This window comes from Haliotis rufescens, unplaced genomic scaffold (genome assembly GCF_023055435.1).
Source record: "Haliotis rufescens isolate VD_foot unplaced genomic scaffold, xgHalRufe1.0.p SCAF_37, whole genome shotgun sequence".
In the NCBI taxonomy this organism is placed as follows: domain Eukaryota; kingdom Metazoa; phylum Mollusca; class Gastropoda; order Lepetellida; family Haliotidae; genus Haliotis; species Haliotis rufescens.
This window is the reverse complement of record NW_025964079.1, coordinates 162,587-181,279: the sequence shown is the minus strand read 5'-3', so window position 1 is coordinate 181,279 and position 18,693 is coordinate 162,587. Positions and strand designations below refer to the sequence as shown.

The 18,693-nt window shown below is 41.9% G+C and overlaps 1 protein-coding gene across 41 annotated transcripts; it reads right to left on the bottom strand.

Annotated features, from left to right (window-relative positions):
- Positions 1-5,423: 5,423 nt before the first annotated feature.
- LOC124140464 (serine/threonine-protein kinase 16-like) lies at positions 5,424-18,490 on the bottom strand. 41 transcript variants are annotated; one of them, XM_048381275.1, is made up of 9 exons: positions 18,415-18,490; positions 16,721-16,882; positions 15,646-15,886; positions 13,605-13,744; positions 12,431-12,551; positions 11,407-11,502; positions 10,340-10,464; positions 7,079-9,214; positions 5,424-7,032 (listed from the first exon to the last, which is right to left on the bottom strand). In XM_048381275.1, the coding sequence occupies exons 2-8, from the start codon at positions 16,828-16,830 to the stop codon at positions 9,088-9,090; spliced, it is 960 nt and encodes a 319-aa protein (XP_048237232.1). In that variant the 5' UTR covers positions 16,831-16,882; positions 18,415-18,490; the 3' UTR covers positions 5,424-7,032; positions 7,079-9,087. The 41 variants fall into 41 exon arrangements, with proteins under 41 accessions (XP_048237232.1, XP_048237235.1, XP_048237233.1 ...); XM_048381278.1 differs by having other exon boundaries at positions 5,424-6,767; positions 7,754-9,214; XM_048381276.1 differs by lacking the exon at positions 18,415-18,490 and adding an exon at positions 18,018-18,076.
- Positions 18,491-18,693: the final 203 nt, after the last annotated feature.

Below are 18,693 nucleotides of genomic sequence, written 5' to 3'. Positions count from 1 at the left end.
TGGGGAGTGATCTGGAGAATTTGCAGGCCATGGCAGTAACATGACATTGTTATGGTGAAGGAAATCCATTGCGACCCTAGCCGTGTGAGGACGAGCGTTGTCCTGTTGAAATGTCAATCCCGGGCCATGACGTTGCAGGAAAGGAATGACCACAGGCCTCAGAATCTGATATCTGTAGCCAACACCGGTGAGATTGCCCTGAACAACCACCAAAGGGGTTCGGTGCCGTGCTGTTATCCCACCCCAAATCATCACAGAGCCACGTCCAAAACGATTCCTCTCCACAATACAGTTGCGTGCATAACGTTCTCCCAAATGCCGGTAGACACGTTGGCGCCCGTCACTGTGGGAAATGTTGAACCTCGATTCATCTGTAAAGACAACATTTCTCCACCATATTCGAGGTTGGCGAACATGATTTCGACACCATCTTAGACGGTTGACTCGATGACGGTGTTTCAGAATGGGACGTATGGCAGGGCGTCGTGGTCGAATCCCGTACTGACGTAAACGATTCCTGACAGTGTTGGGGTGGATACGGCGCAGTCCAGTGCCGTTTGGAACCTGTGTCGGAGATGTGTAACTCGAATCCATCTGTCCTGTCTTGGCGTCGTTACTCGGGGACGTCCTGAACGTGGGTGGTCGGCAACGTCATTTGTGTTCTGATAACGCCTCACCAATGCCGATATCGTGTTACGATGGCATTGGAAATGTGTTGCCACCTGTTGTTGCCTCATTCCCGCTCGGATCAATTCCAATGGCTTCATGACGCTGTGCAGCTGTCAATCTTGGCAAGATTTGCTTATGATATGCTTGTGTCTGCGCCTGAGAAGTTTTGAATTTTTGAATGACCACAGATCATGCTTTCCAAAGTGACAGCGTATTTCGAGTTGCCGTGCTGTGTACAGCTGCACAGGGTGCGTGCAGTAACACATTACACGTCCATAGGCCCCCATCAATGACGTCATATCGCATGGCACGTGCATGAGCGTTTGAATGTCTCCAATAATTGCTGTGTTCAAACCTATATTTCATATATGAACGGTGTGCCCTTATATCTATATTTTCTCCGTGCACAGTTTCTTTATGTGGCTAGTATAGTTGGTTATCTTAGAGATGAGGTTTTTAGAGGATTCTGGCATGCCCAAGGGATGCAACTCTGAACTGCAAACTGCAGTGCCTAACACGACTTGGCCGGGTCCATGTGAGAAGAAAAATCACAACAAAGTAGTTGGTTATCTTAGAGATGAGGTTTTATTTGATACAAATATGGTACAATGATACAAAATTTGTCACTCCTTTTTATGTACAATACTAATGTGAAATATGTCTGGAATGTAACTATTGCACCATTATTACTATTTATAGCTAAAATGGATAGAATTATCCCATGTTATCAGAAATCAGCGGGCCACAGTAACTTGATAATGCCCTCATATTGCTTGACGAGGGGGCATTATCACGCCGTTGTAAGGTGACGTGATAGGATAGGGATAGGTGACATCAGGTTGAATTGTGACGTCATCTGGTTTGTTTTATGACGTCTCTATATTTGTAAAAGTGGTCATTGACATTCGTGTTGATTGCAGTAAATGTTTCTAAACCGATATTGTATTTATCTTTTTAATTGATAACAAATTCCATCCATTTTAGCTATAATATCGGTAACGCTATTTTTCAGGGCATTATCATTTGCAGAAGCCCTCGGTCTTTTCAACTGGCCTCCTTCATTGGGCCGTTAATGAAAGACCTTAGGTTTCTGCAAATGATAATGCCCTGAAAAATAGCATTACCCTTATATTATCACTATATAGTTTGAGCTAATGGGTTTGGCTGAACCCTTCTTTGCACAATATATCAGATTTTTCACTAGCGCCTACCTGGGAGGCAAACCTGAACTGGTCAAAGACGTTAACCACTTTGGTGAAACCCACCAAACTGGGCATGGCAATGACAAACCTAAGAATATAAACAGGACGAATCAGGATTCAAACCCACCTGTGTCATCTAAACATTTTGAAACCCTGAAACAAAAAGCAAGAATTGCTCGCCACAACTGCTTATCCCACGATGATGACCCTGAATGAATGTCTCTTCAAGTCACAATATTTCACGGCAAGGGGTATCTGCAACATTGAAACTTGTGTATGGTCTAAATAGACACCCACCTCTGTCAATTTTCTAAGCTCCCAAAGCTCTTATTACCACAATTACGGTATCACCATTTCTATGGAATAGTAAGAACAAACGTGACTTCCTCTCAAGCTCCACAAACCCATGGAGTGAGTGAGTGAGTGGTCCGTGCGGGTTCCATGCGATGACCGTTGAGATATGCTGTGCTGCGACGGCTTGTTGCTCGTCTGGTCAATGTGGAGGATATAGTGAGTGAGTGAGTGAGTTGGGTTTAACGCCACTTTTAACAGTATTCCAGTTACATCACAGCGTGTCAGCTTAATGTGGGAGGAAAGCCCGAAGTGATGCAGGTCTCAGACGTTTACCACTTCGGTGAAACCCACGAGCACGGGTATGGTGCTGACAAACCTAGAAACATAATCGGGATTCGAAGCCACAATCATAGGTTTCTGGCGTGCCCAAGGGACGCAACTCTGCACAGCAAATCATAGTGCCTTAGACGACTGGGCCACCCGTGCCCACAAACCTATGGAAATCTGTGTAATTCTCGATGTAAATACAGCGTTCTTGTGTTAGGTTGGTCTACAATTATGGGATATAATTGTGCTGCATGTGATTCAAATGAGAAACTCCCATTGAATGAGTACCTTGAACTATGCCCCAGTTACAAGTGCATGATACAATTCTGTCCTGAAATCCCATGGGCCCTTTGCCTGTGATGCTATGAAATATTGTAATGATCACTATCAAGATCTACACTTGAATTGAGAAAAAACACCACATAGGGACCAGTCATATTTATTACAGGCGACGTGGGGGTGTCAGATCTTTTTAAAACTCTAATTTTATGAAAATAATTACCTTGCTAAAAGCTTGTCATATTTTTGGATGACCCACCCCATATCTTTATAAGAAATTGTGACCCTCCCTGAAAAAGACAAAATGCAAAAGCACTTTACATTTTATTATAAAACATCCATTTTGCCATGACCCTCCTCAAATATGTGTACATGTATTATGTTTCATGACCCTTCCCTAGAGACTTATATTTTTGGTGACCCTCCCCTGATTCCCTCAGACTCCCCGACCCCAGAATAAATGACCTTATATATTTCCATGTAAAATAGCCATTGTTCTTAATCATATCATGACTTGACTGTGTATGTGTTTACAAAGTGACATACTCATATATAAACAGAAACTGAAGATCTAATGATGTGTTTGTTGTTCCATGGCGCTAGTTATAAGACTATCCATTCAATAGCTCCATCTGCCCTTGTTTCATTAACCATCAAGTGCAGCCATGAGGTTATCTCATTAAAATCAGATCTTCATTCTCGCTACCACTGAACAAAGATTTGAAGACATCCCAGTGAGGGTCATGTCAGAATGACCTTTCATCTGACCAATCAGAGCATCGCTTATCAGATCATGAAAGTGACTGTTGGAATGTGATTTTTGATCATGCAACCTCGATTAAAATCCCACAGGGTATATCTGGGTATTCATAAAATCTAGACCATCTATTAGCCATTACAGAATGTTCTTTTGTTCAGGTTTTAATTTTTTAAATGGAGTATATGTCAAAATATGATGCGAAGCGTAATTGCCAGTTTGAAACTCGTGCCGTAGAGCTCGATTAAGCTGCCTTCTGATTGGCTATTATCAACTACTTGTAAGTTGTTTGTCATTCCATTGGTCGGTCAAAGTTTGGGAAAGGTCGGTCTGACGTGACCCGTAATGGGATGTCCTCACATCTTTGTTTAGCGGCAGCGAGAACTAAGATCTGATTTTAAGGAGAATGAGCCATGAGGAGAAACTGTTCGTATATCAACACTGTAGCAGGTATTTATAGTATCTTGACATACATTTTAAAATTAGGTCAATCCAAAAGATTGAGTTAGTGAGTGACTATTGTTTTATGCCCCTTTTAGCAATATTCCAGCAATATCATGGCAGAGCCACCAGAACTGGGCTTCACACATTGTACCAATGTGTAAAAGATTGATGGAAGTTCAGGATATATGGAAACAATCTCCTTAAAATCAGATCTTAGTTCTCGCTGCCGCTAAACAAAGATCTGAGGACATCCCATTAGGGGTCACGTCAGAACGATCTTTCATCCGACCAATCAGAGCATGGCTTACCAGATTATGAAAGTGACAGTCGGAATGTGATATCTAATCATGCAACCTCAAAAACTTAAAACTCCGAATGATAGTTACGGGTTTAATGATTAAATCCATACAATCTAGACCATCAATTAGCCATTCCAGAATGTTCTTTTGTTCAGGTTTCAAATTTGTAATCGAGAATTTGTCAAAATATGTTTCGAAACGTAGTCGCCAATTTGAAATTAGTGCCGTAAAGCACGAGAAAGCCTCCCTTCTGATTGGTCATTCCATTGGTCAGTCAAAGTTCGCGCAAGGTCGGTCTGATGTGACCCGTAATGGGATGTCCTCAGATCTTTGTTTAGCGGTAGCGAGAACTAAGATCTGATTTTCATGAGATTGGTATGGAAATAAAGAAGGGTGGGGCTTATGTGTTTTTCATGTGTATAGAGTGACACAATCATGGTGCAACCAGCAAATATTATACCACAAATACGGAGTGAAGCCACCGTAACATAAACTTGAAACAACAAATAGGTTGAATCTGTTTACATAAACACAAAATTATCGACATAAACACCTAAATCCCTACAAAAATAAGCTACCACCTCATTCATCAGCTGTAGAAAACCACCACGTAATGTTTGCTGTCATTGCCTACCTTATTCTCATTATGTCATAAATTTCGGGCACATTGGCCAAGCAGATTCTGAAACTTCCATTCAGCATATGGTTCTTATCGTCACAAAGAATATTCTCTTTTCTTAGTCAAGTGTTCTTCCCTAAAAACTGAACAAGTGGGGACAGGGACCCCTTCAGCATAAAAAAAATTTGGAAAATGAGACACTAAAAAGAGGAAATTTACATTCAATAACAGCTGCAACAGATGCGTGAGTGATGTAAAAATTTTTGAGACAGTCAGTAGCCGCAATAACTATATATAATAAACCTAGCTACATGAACGTGCCCTATGTCCCACTGAGTGTAAAAATTATGCATCAATCATAAACTTATTGCATGAATCCCGCAAAGGTCACAACCTCGGCACAACGGTGCTTAAGTCATCCAATTTCTGTGTTGACAGATGAATAGATTGTATACATTATCATTTATAATAAAACCAAATAAATATATAATATAATTTTTTAAACTGACTGAAATCGTCACTCTGCTTAACAGGGGAGGACACCATAAATAAAATCAAACCAAGTCCACGATTCTTTTCGGATTAGGAGGTTATGTACTGTGTTTAAGGGGCATATAGAAGCTGTCCTGACAATAAGACAGGGTTCACTTGCGGAATTCAACTTCTTTAGTTTTTTAACTAACGTGATGTTTCAGCACAAGTACCACAGACTCTTGCTTGACAAAGGGTAAAGCATCCTTCATTGGTTTAAGAAACAAAATTTTAATTTTGGGGGAATTTCACAAAAACTTTCAGAAAAACAGTTGAGGCTTGAGTAGAATTCCTTATGCAGTTACAGTTATTTTTTTGAAACTATCAATATTCATATTGTGACAATTTGATGTTTTCACTATAAAATAGTACACATTTCCAAGAATCAGACTGACAAGCATGGTTTGTTTTCACACAAGTCTTACATATGCGTCAATCTGATTCAAAGCAAGTCCTGGCAAAGCAGACACTAATGCAATGAATTTCATACAGGAAGCATAGTGGAGTGGGTTAATCTTTTGGGACAGTTGTACCTTCCACTGAAGAAGGTTTTTATACCATAAACAGTTGATCAGATACAAAACAGTTTTAGTAAGATGACTTAGTTACCGTTCAGGATTTTTCAAACCATGACATCATTATACAAAAGGTTATCAAAAGATCTGAATGTATCTTGAAACATGAAAAGGATTTGACAAACTTATTCAATAGAGGAATATTTTATTATTTCTAGCAACCCGTTCCAGAAAGCAATCATTGTTTCACAACTGTCATATGTCAATTATCCTGAACAAATCTTAATGCCTGAGTCCGCACCATGGCCCGTGTCCCACCATGGCCTGTGTCCCCACCATGGCCTGTGTCCCACCATGGCCTGTGTCCCCACCATGGCCTGTGTCCCACCATGGCCTGTGTCCCCACCATATCCTGTGTCCCCACCATAGCCTGTGTCCCACCATGGCCTGTGTCCCCACCATGGCCTGTGTCCCACCATGGCCTGTGTCCCCACCATATCCTGTGTCCCCACCATATCCTGTGTCCCCACCATATCCTGTGTCCCCACCATATCCTGTGTCCCCACCATGGCCTGTGTGTGTCCCCACCATGGCCTGTGTCCCACCATGGCCTGTGTCCCACCATGGCTTGTGTCCCCACCATGACCTGTGTCCCCACCTGTGTCCCACCATGGCCTGTGTCCCACCATGGCCTGTGTCCCCACCATGGCCTGTGTCCCCACCATGGCCTGTGTCCCACCATGGCCTGTGTGTGTCCCCACCATGGCCTGTGTCCCACCATGGCCTGTGTCCCACCATGGCTTGTGTCCCCACCATGACCTGTGTCCCCACCTGTGTCCCACCATGGCCTGTGTCCCACCATGGCCTGTGTCCCCACCATGGCCTGTGTCCCCACCATGGCCTGTGTCCCACCATGGCTTGTGTCCCCACCATGGCTTGTGTCCCCACCATGGCCTGTGTCCCCACCATGACTTGTGTCCCCACCATGGCCTGTGTCCCACCATGACTTGTGTCCCCACCATGGCCTGTGTCCCCACCATGACTTGTGTCCCCACCATGGCCTGTGTCCCACCATGACTTGTGTCCCCACCATGGCCTGTGTCCCACCATGACTTGTGTCCCACCATGGCTTGTGTCCCCACCTGTGTCCCCACCATGGCCTGTGTCCCCACCATGGCATGTGTCCCCACCATGGCCTGTGTCCCCACCATGGCCTGTGTCCCACCATGGCTTGTGTCCCCACCTGTGTCCCCACCATGGCCTGTGTCCCCACCACGGCCTGTGTCCCACCATGGCCTGTGTCCCCACCATGGCCTGTGTCCCACCATGGCTTGTGTCCCCACCTGTGTCCCCACCATGGCCTGTGTCCCCACCATGACTTGTGTCCCCACCACGGCCTGTGTCCCACCATGGCCTGTGTCCCCACCATGGCCTGTGTCCCACCATGGCTTGTGTCCCCACCTGTGTCCCCACCATGGCCTGTGTCCCCACCATGACTTGTGTCCCCACCATGGCTTGTGTCCCCACCATGGCTTGTGTCCCCATCATGACCTGTGTCCCCACCATGGCTTGTGTCCCCATCATGACCTGTGTCCCCACCACGGCCTGTGTCCCACCATGACTTGTGTCCCCACCATGGCCTGTGTCCCCACCATGGCCTGTGTCCCCACCATGACTTGTGTCCCCACCACGGCCTGTGTCCCACCATGGCCTGTGTCCCCACCATGGCCTGTGTCCCACCATGGCTTGTGTCCCCACCTGTGTCCCCACCATGGCCTGTGTCCCACCATGGCTTGTGTCCCCACCTGTGTCCCCACCATGGCTTGTGTCCCCACCGTGGCCAGTGTCCCCACCATGACCTGTGTCCCCACCATGGCTTGTGTCAACCAGGTGTGCAGCTATACCACTTGAGATCTCCGAATACCAACACACTGCACATACACATAGTATATTATAAATATGTAAAAAAGCCTATCAAATATGCAAATTGATCACATCCTTCTAAGAAAACAAAACATTCAAAATTAACAATGATTTCATATCATAATTCATATCATATCATGTACTTATGATACTGATCACAGCCAATGAAATTGTTTGATTTAATGTGACAAACACAACCTATACAAAATTGACCACAAATCAAAACAGCATCAGATAAAAACACTTACCGTATTTCCTCAATTAAATTCCTGGACATTTCTTTCAGAAACTCTTTACCCCTGCCATCATAATAATGGGGGGAATTCCGTGCATAAAAACTACCCAACGTTAATTGTGGCCTGCCACTTAAATGAGGAAATACGGTAATACCCCCTGAGGCTAGTAGTCTGAAAAATTGACCAGTCCTTATGAACAGGAACCTAGTAAAATCCTAGATATTTTATATATTTGTATACTTATCCTGCATTACTCCTTAATGCATCTACTGCTTGTTCTTAACAGAAAGAAGAGCTGTGTGAGGTCTTGCTGAAGAAGAAGTTGTTTCAACTAGCTGTGAAGACAACCCTATCACACAGCTCCCACGTGACCACGGAACTGATGAAATCATGAATCAGCACATTTAATCACTTTAACATATTAAAAAACATTTAACTAAATCATCTGGAGACACGTTTCCGACAGAAACTATTAACTTCTCAATGTTTGGATAACAAATGCAAATTGTTCAACAAATTATGTGCTATCAGATTAATATTTTAAGGTGCACCTCCCTTTTCAAAAGTTCTGTATCTGTGCTTGCATTGTATCCATGGGAATAGAACCCAGGTCTCAGGCATCAGGAGCCAACCACTGGGCCATCAACTCTCACCCTTAAGTTAACCTAACTTACTCTTAATACATTTTGAGACATGTTAACTTGTCTGTAGCAGTGGGCTTGTGTTAATTTCTGATGCTGTAAATGGATGAGTAAGTCCGTTAAGTTCCATATCACAGTGTCTCCCACAACCAAGACAACCAAAACATCAGAGACAATCACAGGAAGCAGACAGAATACTGTATCTGTTCTCTGAACAAAGACCATCGTTAATGGTAGGATGTTAGGGCAGATCACATGATGCATACGGTCAAGTCACATGACACAGAGGACAAGGATGAGTCACATGATATGAATAACTAATCACTTTGATCACATGACAAAGGGAGCCAATCAGACTCGGTTTTCACTTGCTTGTGTGACACTGTCCACTCGGGAAATAACTTGGTCAATAAATGGCCGCTCCATTACATTCACGGTCATCAGATAGAGAATCATATCTTCCACAGACTTGCTGAAACTGACATAAAAAGAGGGAAAATTTCAATATTTTACACACTAAACCACTTTTATATAAGTTACCCAAATCTCCTTAACATATGAACCGTAATAACACAACGATACTGTTTAAATATTTGGTTCACAGATTTAAAAAAAAAATCAATTTGGTATGTGATCAAACAGAAATCAACATGAAATTGTAAAATTATGTTTAAATGTCATATCTAAGACATATTTAAGGCCAGAACTGTTTAAGGAGTAGTTAGGGTGTCCATAGATTCAAATTATATAGCAGGAAAACTTAACGACATAAAAACAAAATGAACAAAATAAATCATGTGAGCTCTCTTTTTGATTCTTAGTAATTCTATTTACTATTAGTTAAGGCTGTTTGCTGGTGTTTTTTGTGTGCATTTTTGGCATTAACAGAGTAATTGAACTGTCCTGTATCTGGAGCCCTTTAAAAAGTCTTTCAAAGTCATCTGATGGATAACATGATGTTTGTTTGATGCTTTACGATGCACTCAGCAATATTCCATCCATATGACAGTGATTCGTAAATAAACGAGACTGGCCCAGACAATCCAGGGATTGATATTGTGAAGAACGATCCACGCCATTGACACATTGACACGCCAACAACCAAATTACCGAGCCTGACCACCTGATCAATTTAGTCCACCTCTAACGATCAGGATAGATTGCTGGGGACCTATTCTAACCCTGAATGCATCACTGAGAATTCAAGACAAACAATTAAACTGTCGATGATACAGACAAGAATTGTAGACAATGAGTTAAACTGTCGATGATACAGACAAGAATTGTAGACAAAGAGTTAAACTGTCGATGATACAGACAAGAATTGTAGACAAACAATTAAACTGTCGATGATACAGACAAGAATTGTAGACAAAGAGCTAAACTGTCAATACAGCTGAGAATTGGAGACAAAGAGTTAAACTGTCGATACAGCTGAGAATTCAATTCAAAGAGTTAAACTGTCGATGACGAAACCAAGAATTGTAGCTCTGCAACGTTCATTAAACTACAACATCACTGCACTGCATCTCATTGTGGAAGTCCCATGGCTAAACTCTTTGTGTATTGACAAGTACACTTGAAAACCACATAAATCACATACCTTGAATTTTCAGGGAACTTAACATTGCGTCCGAGTGAAGCTAGTGCGATACTATCCCCTCTTTGGTATGCCTTCTCGAAGGGAGACTCCAGGAAGGCCATGGCATACAGCACACAGCCCAGGCTCTGTCAACAAGAGATGAAACTTCAGGAATTGGTTGACATGACATGCATAATTTCTTACATTCAATATCTCTTATCTTACCTCCATGTCAGAATGTTGTGATCTCATTGGTTCACATGATCTTGATAAAATACTATGAAATAATTTCTGTGGGGGAGAATAAATCCCTTATGCCCCACCATGAAGAAAACTGGCTTCACAGGGATTTCTGAGTGGTAGAATATATCGCTTATACCCCGCCATGAAGAAAACTGGCTACACATGTATTTCTGAGCGGTAGAATAAATCCTTTATACCCCACCATGAAGAAAACTGGCTTTACAGGGATTTCTGAGTGGTAGAATATATCGCTTATACCCCGCCATGAAGAAAACTGGAAACACATGGATTTTTGAGTGGTAGAATAAATCCCTTACACCCCGTTACGAAGCAAAAAGCTGCACATTGTTTTACGAGTCAATGAAAGTCACGAGACATAGCACAAGTTAGCCTCAGCTCAACCAAACAGCTGTTTTCTATCAATTATTAATTTATTTTAATTCTTTTACAATGGCAGATTAAACATGGCAATATAAATTCTTTGTAGCAGTATGACTTGGAGTATATGTGGAATCAAACCTAACGTGTGACGCATAATATCACATATAATCCCGAGTCATACTGCTAGAACTTATAATCTAATCATAAAAGAACAGAGTTAGGCCCTCACAAATTCATTTGGGTTCTCCTCTACGCCAACCATTTGATTAAAATAATTTTGCTTGCAGTGAGACTCATACAGGAAAACTTCCAATCTGTTATTCCATTACCTTATGAAACATTACATGCTGTTCTGAGTTTCCTGACATAACTGGGTCCTTAAGTTTTGCTGCTGTATAATTTGAATCTATGGCCTCCCTATCTCCTCATTAAACAGATCTGGGGCCCTGATATTGTATACTCACCCAAATGTCTGTTCTTTCATCGATATTAGCGTTAGAGTCCACGTTAAACAGTTCCGGGGCTCTGTACAGCATAGAGCACCTCTCTTCTGCCGTGTCCTGGAATAACATACAGGTTAAATAGGTAGTTGTCATGGCAACCCTACACAGGACACCATGGCAACCCTGCAAGGCCACCATGCCTTTACAAAAACTGCACAATGATCGAAAAAGACATTGTTAATAAAAGGGGATTATTCCATGGACTGATCACCATATGGTACCTCACACATAAAGGAATTATTTTTACTTAAATCAATTAATGTTCAATACATTTAGATGCTGTTTAAAGATTTTCAAAGCATTTCCAAAATGTTTTGGGGAACTCGTGACCCCATCCTCGAGTATCCAGGGTACTATATCTCCATTCTATATTGATAAATACCCTAGACCCAATCGCTACCACAGCTTGAGTCGTAAAGTATGATGCTAAACATAGCACTCCAACCAAATTAAACTCAGGAATGAGAGAAATTATGGGCTTTGATAGAGATAGGGCGATGGAAGTGGTGACATTACTTCTGAAAAGAAGCTACGGTGGGTTCAGGATATTATGTTTCTCATAATGGAAAGCTCTTATAATACCCTGGATAACTGAGGATGGAATGACCCCTGCAGTGCTAGGCCTGCCATGTTAAACTGCAGTGTCAGAAATAACTGCTTGCCCGCCGGCCAGTGGCTGGTAACTTTTCTGTCGGACTGTGAGAAATTTTCCTCCACCTGCCCGACTGTCTGGCAGATAATTTTAAGACGACTTTAAAACTCCTAGAAGATTCTCAAGTCATTGTTAGCATTATTTCAACTGAATCAAGACATGATTTGTCTCTTACTTTTTGCACTTTTTCAATATTTACAACATCCGAATTCGGGCAGGTAACTTTGAAGATTGGCTGGCACCACTTACAGATCACCTGCCTGACTGTCTTGTACTTTGTAGGGTTCAAAAATTATTTCAAACACTGTGACACTGGATAGCATGGATACTAACCTGCAGTGCCCGAGCCTCGCGGAGATTCCTTACATCCACCCTAGCTTTGGCTGCTGAGCCCAGATCCATCAACACTGGGGTTTCGTCATCTGCTATCATGATGTTGGCCGGCTTCAGGTCTCTGTGAGTGAACGAGTGAATTTTGGTTAAAATCTGCTTTAAAAAGAACTGCAGTGTGTTGGCTTGATGTGGAAGGAAAGCCCACTGGCACTGAGCCAGCCAGTCCGTATTTTATCCCCGGAATACCGAGTGCCAGGCTGGATAACAAGTACTATCTCTTACATCTTTTGGTGACACGGACGGGGATCGAACCCCCGACCTTTAACTTTCCAGACAACGCCCTATTTATTACACCACAGAGGCAGTATATGAGACCCAGTCAACCAATTTATTGAGGGACCAAGGGATCAAACCACAAGCAGACGCTCTATCCGCTGCACCACAGAGGCAGTATATGAGACCCAGTTACCCAATTTATTGAGGGGCCAAGGGATCGAACCACGGGCAGAGGCTCTATCCACTGCACCACAGAGGCAGTATATGAGACCCAGTCAACCAATTTATTGAGGGGCCAAGGGATCGAACACCGGGAAGATGCTCTTTCCACTGCACCACAGAGGCAGTATGTGAGACCCAGTTACCCAATTTATTGAGGGTCGAAGGGATCGAACCACGGGCAGACACTATCCACTGCACCACAGAGGCAGTATATGAGACCCAGTTACCCAATTTATTGAGGGGCCAAGGGATCGAACCACGGGCAGAGGCTCTATCCACTGCACCACAGAGGCAGTATATGAGACCCAGTCAACCAATTTATTGAGGGGCCAAGGGATCGAACACCGGGAAGATGCTCTTTCCACTGCACCACAGAGGCAGTATGTGAGACCCAGTTACCCAATTTATTGAGGGTCGAAGGGATCGAACCACGGGCAGACACTCTATCCACTGCACCACAGAGGCAGTATATGAGACCCAGTTACCCAATTTATTGAGGGGCCAAGGGATCGAACCACGGGCAGACGCTCTATCCATTACACCACAGAGGCAGTATATGAGACCCAGTTACCCAATTTATTAAGCGACCAAGGGATCGAACCACGGGCAGATGCTCTATCCACTGCACCACAGAGGCAGTAAATGGCAGCATGTGAGTGAAAGACTGCAATATCACCTGTGTGCATATGGAGGGTTGAATGAATGTAAAGCTCGGACACCATGACAGATGCCCAAGAACATTCTCCACAGCTTGTCCTCCGCCATCTTCTCAGACTTGGCCGTGAGGAACTCCATCTTGTCTTGTAGGCCGCCTCTCTGTGGGTGAGAGAGTGAAAGGAAATAAACTTTTTTTCAGATCTGTGGGTAGTGATGAGCATTCTAACCCGGAACCCGAAATTTTAATGTTTGAAATGAAATGTCCAAGGCCCTGTTCCACAAAGCGATCATAGTGCTAAGCTGATTGTAACTCCCATACTTTAACACAGGCTTATGATCAACATAGCACAAAGATCGCTTTGCGGAACAGGGCCCTGGACGTTTCATGTCAAATGTTAAAATTTGGGGGCATTGAACACTCGATAACACCTGTAGATCTGAATACACATGTTTATCAACATTTTTTTGTTTGTTTTTGTTTGTTCAAACTAATATGTAACCAAATAAACAGCTGTGTATCATAAACCTTGGAAAGGGCCTCCCTACATTAATAAGCATACAAACTCCTTTTGCCGCCATAACACGAGATGCGCAATAAAGCACATTCGTCACCACTCGCCTCTTTCCGTAACCTGCAAGAAGACTCGTCCCCCTAATGATGAATGTTGTTTGCGAAAATATGACAAACCAATCAGAACGCGTGTATGATTTCAAGTTCTTCAAAAAAGAACCCCTCAGAAATAATTTTTGATTTTACATATGTCTTGCATCTAAAAATATACCCAACAGTTAAATGTGTTCAATCATACTGTATAATTCTGCACGTCCCGATGTGCTTTAAATTGCATCTGAAATACATATAATATATGGGGAAATATATTTGAACCATTATGCAACGAGTTGACAATTGTTTTAGGTATGCCTGTTTGCGCTAAGACAGAACCTGATCGCAAAAATGGCCATGAGAGGGGCATGATGTCGCTATTCAGCTTGTCCCTGAATAACATGAGTTGGTCACGAATGAGTAAAGCAGTGCCCTTGTAAAGGGAAGTAACTGCGTGCCATATTGGATCGCATTGTTGTGCGCCAGACTTTAGGATGGTGCAGGTGGTGCCAGAGAACCAAGACTATTATTTTTTTTAGTAAAGTAAAGTTATTCTGATATATATTGATCAAACTTAAAACAAATTAATGTGGTGTCCATTTTGCCTGGGACGAACAAATTCAAATTTCAAATTTGAGATTGAGAAAGAAAAGATATTTATCAAAAAAGTATTCATCATCTTATTACACAGTAAAAAGTGAAAAGATAGCTGGGATTGATGTGAATCCCTACTAATGGTTTTCATCCAATCAGAATGCAGCATGTGTGTGCGCACATAAACACACACGCAGACACACTCACACGTGTCTTTTGGTACAACAGAGCCCGGGATCGAACCACTGACTTTCCTCTCTCTGAATGTGGGAAGTACTATCCTTCTACCTACCCTATAATACGGCATGACGATGAACACCTCACTGGTGATGTCGAACCACCGACTTTCCTCTCTCTGAATGTGGGAAGTACTATCCTTCTACCTACCCTATAATACGGCATGACGATGAACACCTCACTGGTGATGTCGAACCACCGACTTTCCTCTCTCTGAATGTGGGAAGTACTATCCTTCTACCTACCCTATAATACGGCATGACGATGAACACCTCACTGGTGATGTCGAACCACTGACTTTCCTCTCTCTGAATGTGGGAAGTACTATCCTTCTACCTACCCTATAATACGGCATGACGATGAACACCTCACTGGTGATGTCGAACCACTGACTTTCCTCTCTCTGAATGTGGGAAGTACTATCCTTCTACCTACCCTATAATACGGCATGACGATGAACACCTCACTGGTGATGTCGAACCACTGACTTTCCTCTCTCTGAATGTGGGAAGTACTATCCTTCTACCTACCCTATAATACGGCATGACGATGAACACCTCACTGGTGATGTCGAACCACTGACTTTCCTCTCTCTGAATGTGGGAAGTACTGTCCTTCTACCTACCCTATAATACGGCATGACGATGAACACCTCACTGGTGATGTCGAGTGTTTTGGTGTAGTGTCCGACAGGCTTCATGCAGTGAGCTTCCAGGGGCACGATGTTGTTGTGGTGAAATGTTCCCATGATCTCCACCTCTTGCATGGCCACCCGTTCATCATCCTTGGAGTGACACGTGATTCTCTTGAGGGCAAACAGCTTGTGAGACTGTGCCTCTTCTATCAGGTCAACATAACTGAACCCTCTGAAGAAGACATTGGAAAACATAGCACTTAATTTTTGGTCTTGACTTTGAAGCTTTAGGTAGTGAGTGTGTGTTTATTGTGTTTATTGAAGCACTTTGCAACATTCCAGCTATATGACGCTGATCTGTGTATAATCGAGTCTGGACTAGACAATCCAGTGATTGATATTGTGAGCAACTATCCACATCATCTCATTACAATAACACACAATCAACCAAGTCACCAAGCTTGACCATCCAATTAACCAAGTCACTGAAACCTGACCACCCAATCAACCAAGTCACCGAGCATAACCACACGATCCATTTGGTCGCCTGTTACAAACAGCATAGGTTCCTGCATGGGTATATATTCCCATCACTTCATGGGTGCTAGTAAATTGCAGTGCAGTTATTTGTAATTGCAATATCATGAGAGAAAATAATTAGTTACACTTTTTAGTTTGTGTTGACCACCCGATCCCGTTAGTCGCCTCTTACAACAAGCATAGTCGCCTTTTACGGCAAGCATGGGTTTCTGAAGACCTATTCTTACCCAGATCTTCACGGGTAGGATTAACTTCTCATCTTAATCCCCCTTATGTATGATAATTGTTGTTACTGTTAATCCATCACCTACCACATATAATTCTGTAGCATGTTCATTATTCAGTCTTTTTTGACAACGGTATAAAGATCTATACCTTTACGTCACTTTTAACAGTATAATAAAGAATTTTGTTATCCATAAACTTTTGCCTACTTTGACACAAACTTATATCAGACCCCAATTTTAAAACCTGCGACCCCAAAATTGAAGTGTAAATCAGATCTTGATCTTGTTGTCATTATTACCCTTCTCCAAGTCTTGACCGAATGTAGAAGTTCCTGTTGTCAATGTTGATTGATTCTTTGCCACAAATGCAGCCCATTTTTAACATCAAACTCAGTCCGAGTGTATTCATACGTGGTTGCTTGGCAACTATTCTTTATGAAGATGCTCCTTCATTTCACATCCTGTTATTTAAAAAATTAAAAGCATAGTCACAAAATAGTACCAAGGCAGGTAAATGTGTATCTCGCATCGTATTGTCTTAGAATGTTATCAATGCATTGATATATTGTGAGCAATGACATGTTAAAGAATAGTACCAAGGGAGGTAATGTGTATCTCGCATCGTATCATCTTTGAATGTTATCGATGCATCGATATATGGGGAACTGTGACATCCCTAACACATAGTACCAAGGCACTGCTGCTCACTAATTACCGTATAAAGCCCCATGCTCCAATCAGCACACACTGGTAATGTGGTCTGTGAGTGAGGACAGTAGGAGCTCAACAATGGTTAACATTGTTCAAAATGCTATTCTTTAAACTTCATTATGGTAACATACATAAATATCCACATTTGGTATGCAGTTTTGGGATAGGCCTTGTAAGAAATCTAACCTTAACATCAACAACACATGGTTCGAAATTAACATAACTCTGCTATTCCGAGACTTGCAAGATTCAGAAGGACCAGTGATTTCCTTGTAGACTACCACTTTTACCATTTATGTACATGGCAGATCATTTCTGCAGACAGGTGAAAGTGTAAATTTAATTCTAACCCTGCAGCAACAAAGATGAATGTAGATGATGGTCCCTAAATGAAAAGGAAACTGTCAAGAATTATCATTATTTGCCACAACTGATGAAGATATTTTCAATCTGAAAAAAGTAATTAATCTTCTCAATTAATTTAATGCCATGACCAAATCAAAGTTACATTATGTGACATATTCATGAAGATTCAGCTCTTCTGGCCTACTGATATCTGATTTTCAAAATTAAATTACTGGCATTCATGATCAAATTTGAGGCCAATCACTGCCAATTGTGTGTTGCCACACATAAGACCAATGTCCAGATGCCACATTGTGGAATCATCATGATTAGAAAGGAGACAATGACAAATACTTCCTGATTAAATATTTCCAAGTTGTCTTCTAAAGTAAAATCAGGTATGACATATGCTGTCAAGAAGGAAACAACCGCATGTAATGCCAGATTCTATTCAGGGTAATAACCTTAAGGAGACAGCATAGATATAATCAACTGCTTCAATAAACATGCTTGTAATGGAAATATGTCACAAAATCATACTTGAAACTTGACACTTCATGCTGATAACGTCCATATACGCCTTACTGTTGAAACGAACTCAAATATTGATTTATCATGAAAAGACAAACCTATAAATAAATTTGACCCAGAATATAGTAAATCAAACACCGGATAACGGATTTCAAAATGGTTACATAATTATACTAATTATAACCGACAGACATTATATGCATAAAATTAAACGCTATCTAGCAGACGAATTTAGGGAGGTGATCAACTGCTCATACGCATATAAATATAAAAAAAGGTTTCTGTTGTGAACGTAAAACGTTCCGACTACCTAAAAAGACACATCACTTAAAATCCATATGGGGCATCACTAATTTAGATACATTACAAACTATATAAGCGGCATATAATCTAAAACGACACTTACACGAACATATATTGATTGTTACAGCATTGGCTAACCAAATGAAAACAAGCACCTGTCTTCTGCTACCGGAAGTGACATTGCATAGTCTATTACCGACTAAACTGCTTAACTAGTGTAAATTTGTATGGCATTTGAAGGGCCAAAAAAGTCATTTAAATGATATTTTCTTTTAGATTAATATATGTGACAATAACTTTATACATTATGCTAATTGTAACACCCACAAGTATTGAATAAATGACAAGAATTACAACATGATTGAAGGAGTTGTAACAAGTG

Bases quoted from the DNA above. Each gene is read 5' to 3' on its own strand.
- LOC124140464 (XM_048381235.1), bottom strand. From the start codon at position 7,810: ATGGTGGGGACACAGGTCATGGTGGGGACACTGGCCACGGTGGGGACA. The intron at 7,648-7,694 runs GTGGGGACACAA...GTGGGGACACAG, and splicing joins AGGCCATGGTGGGGACACAG to GCCATGGTGGGACACAGGCC. The intron at 7,033-7,078 runs GTGGGGACACAA...GGTGGGACACAG, and splicing joins AGGCCATGGTGGGGACACAG to GCCATGGTGGGGACACAAGT.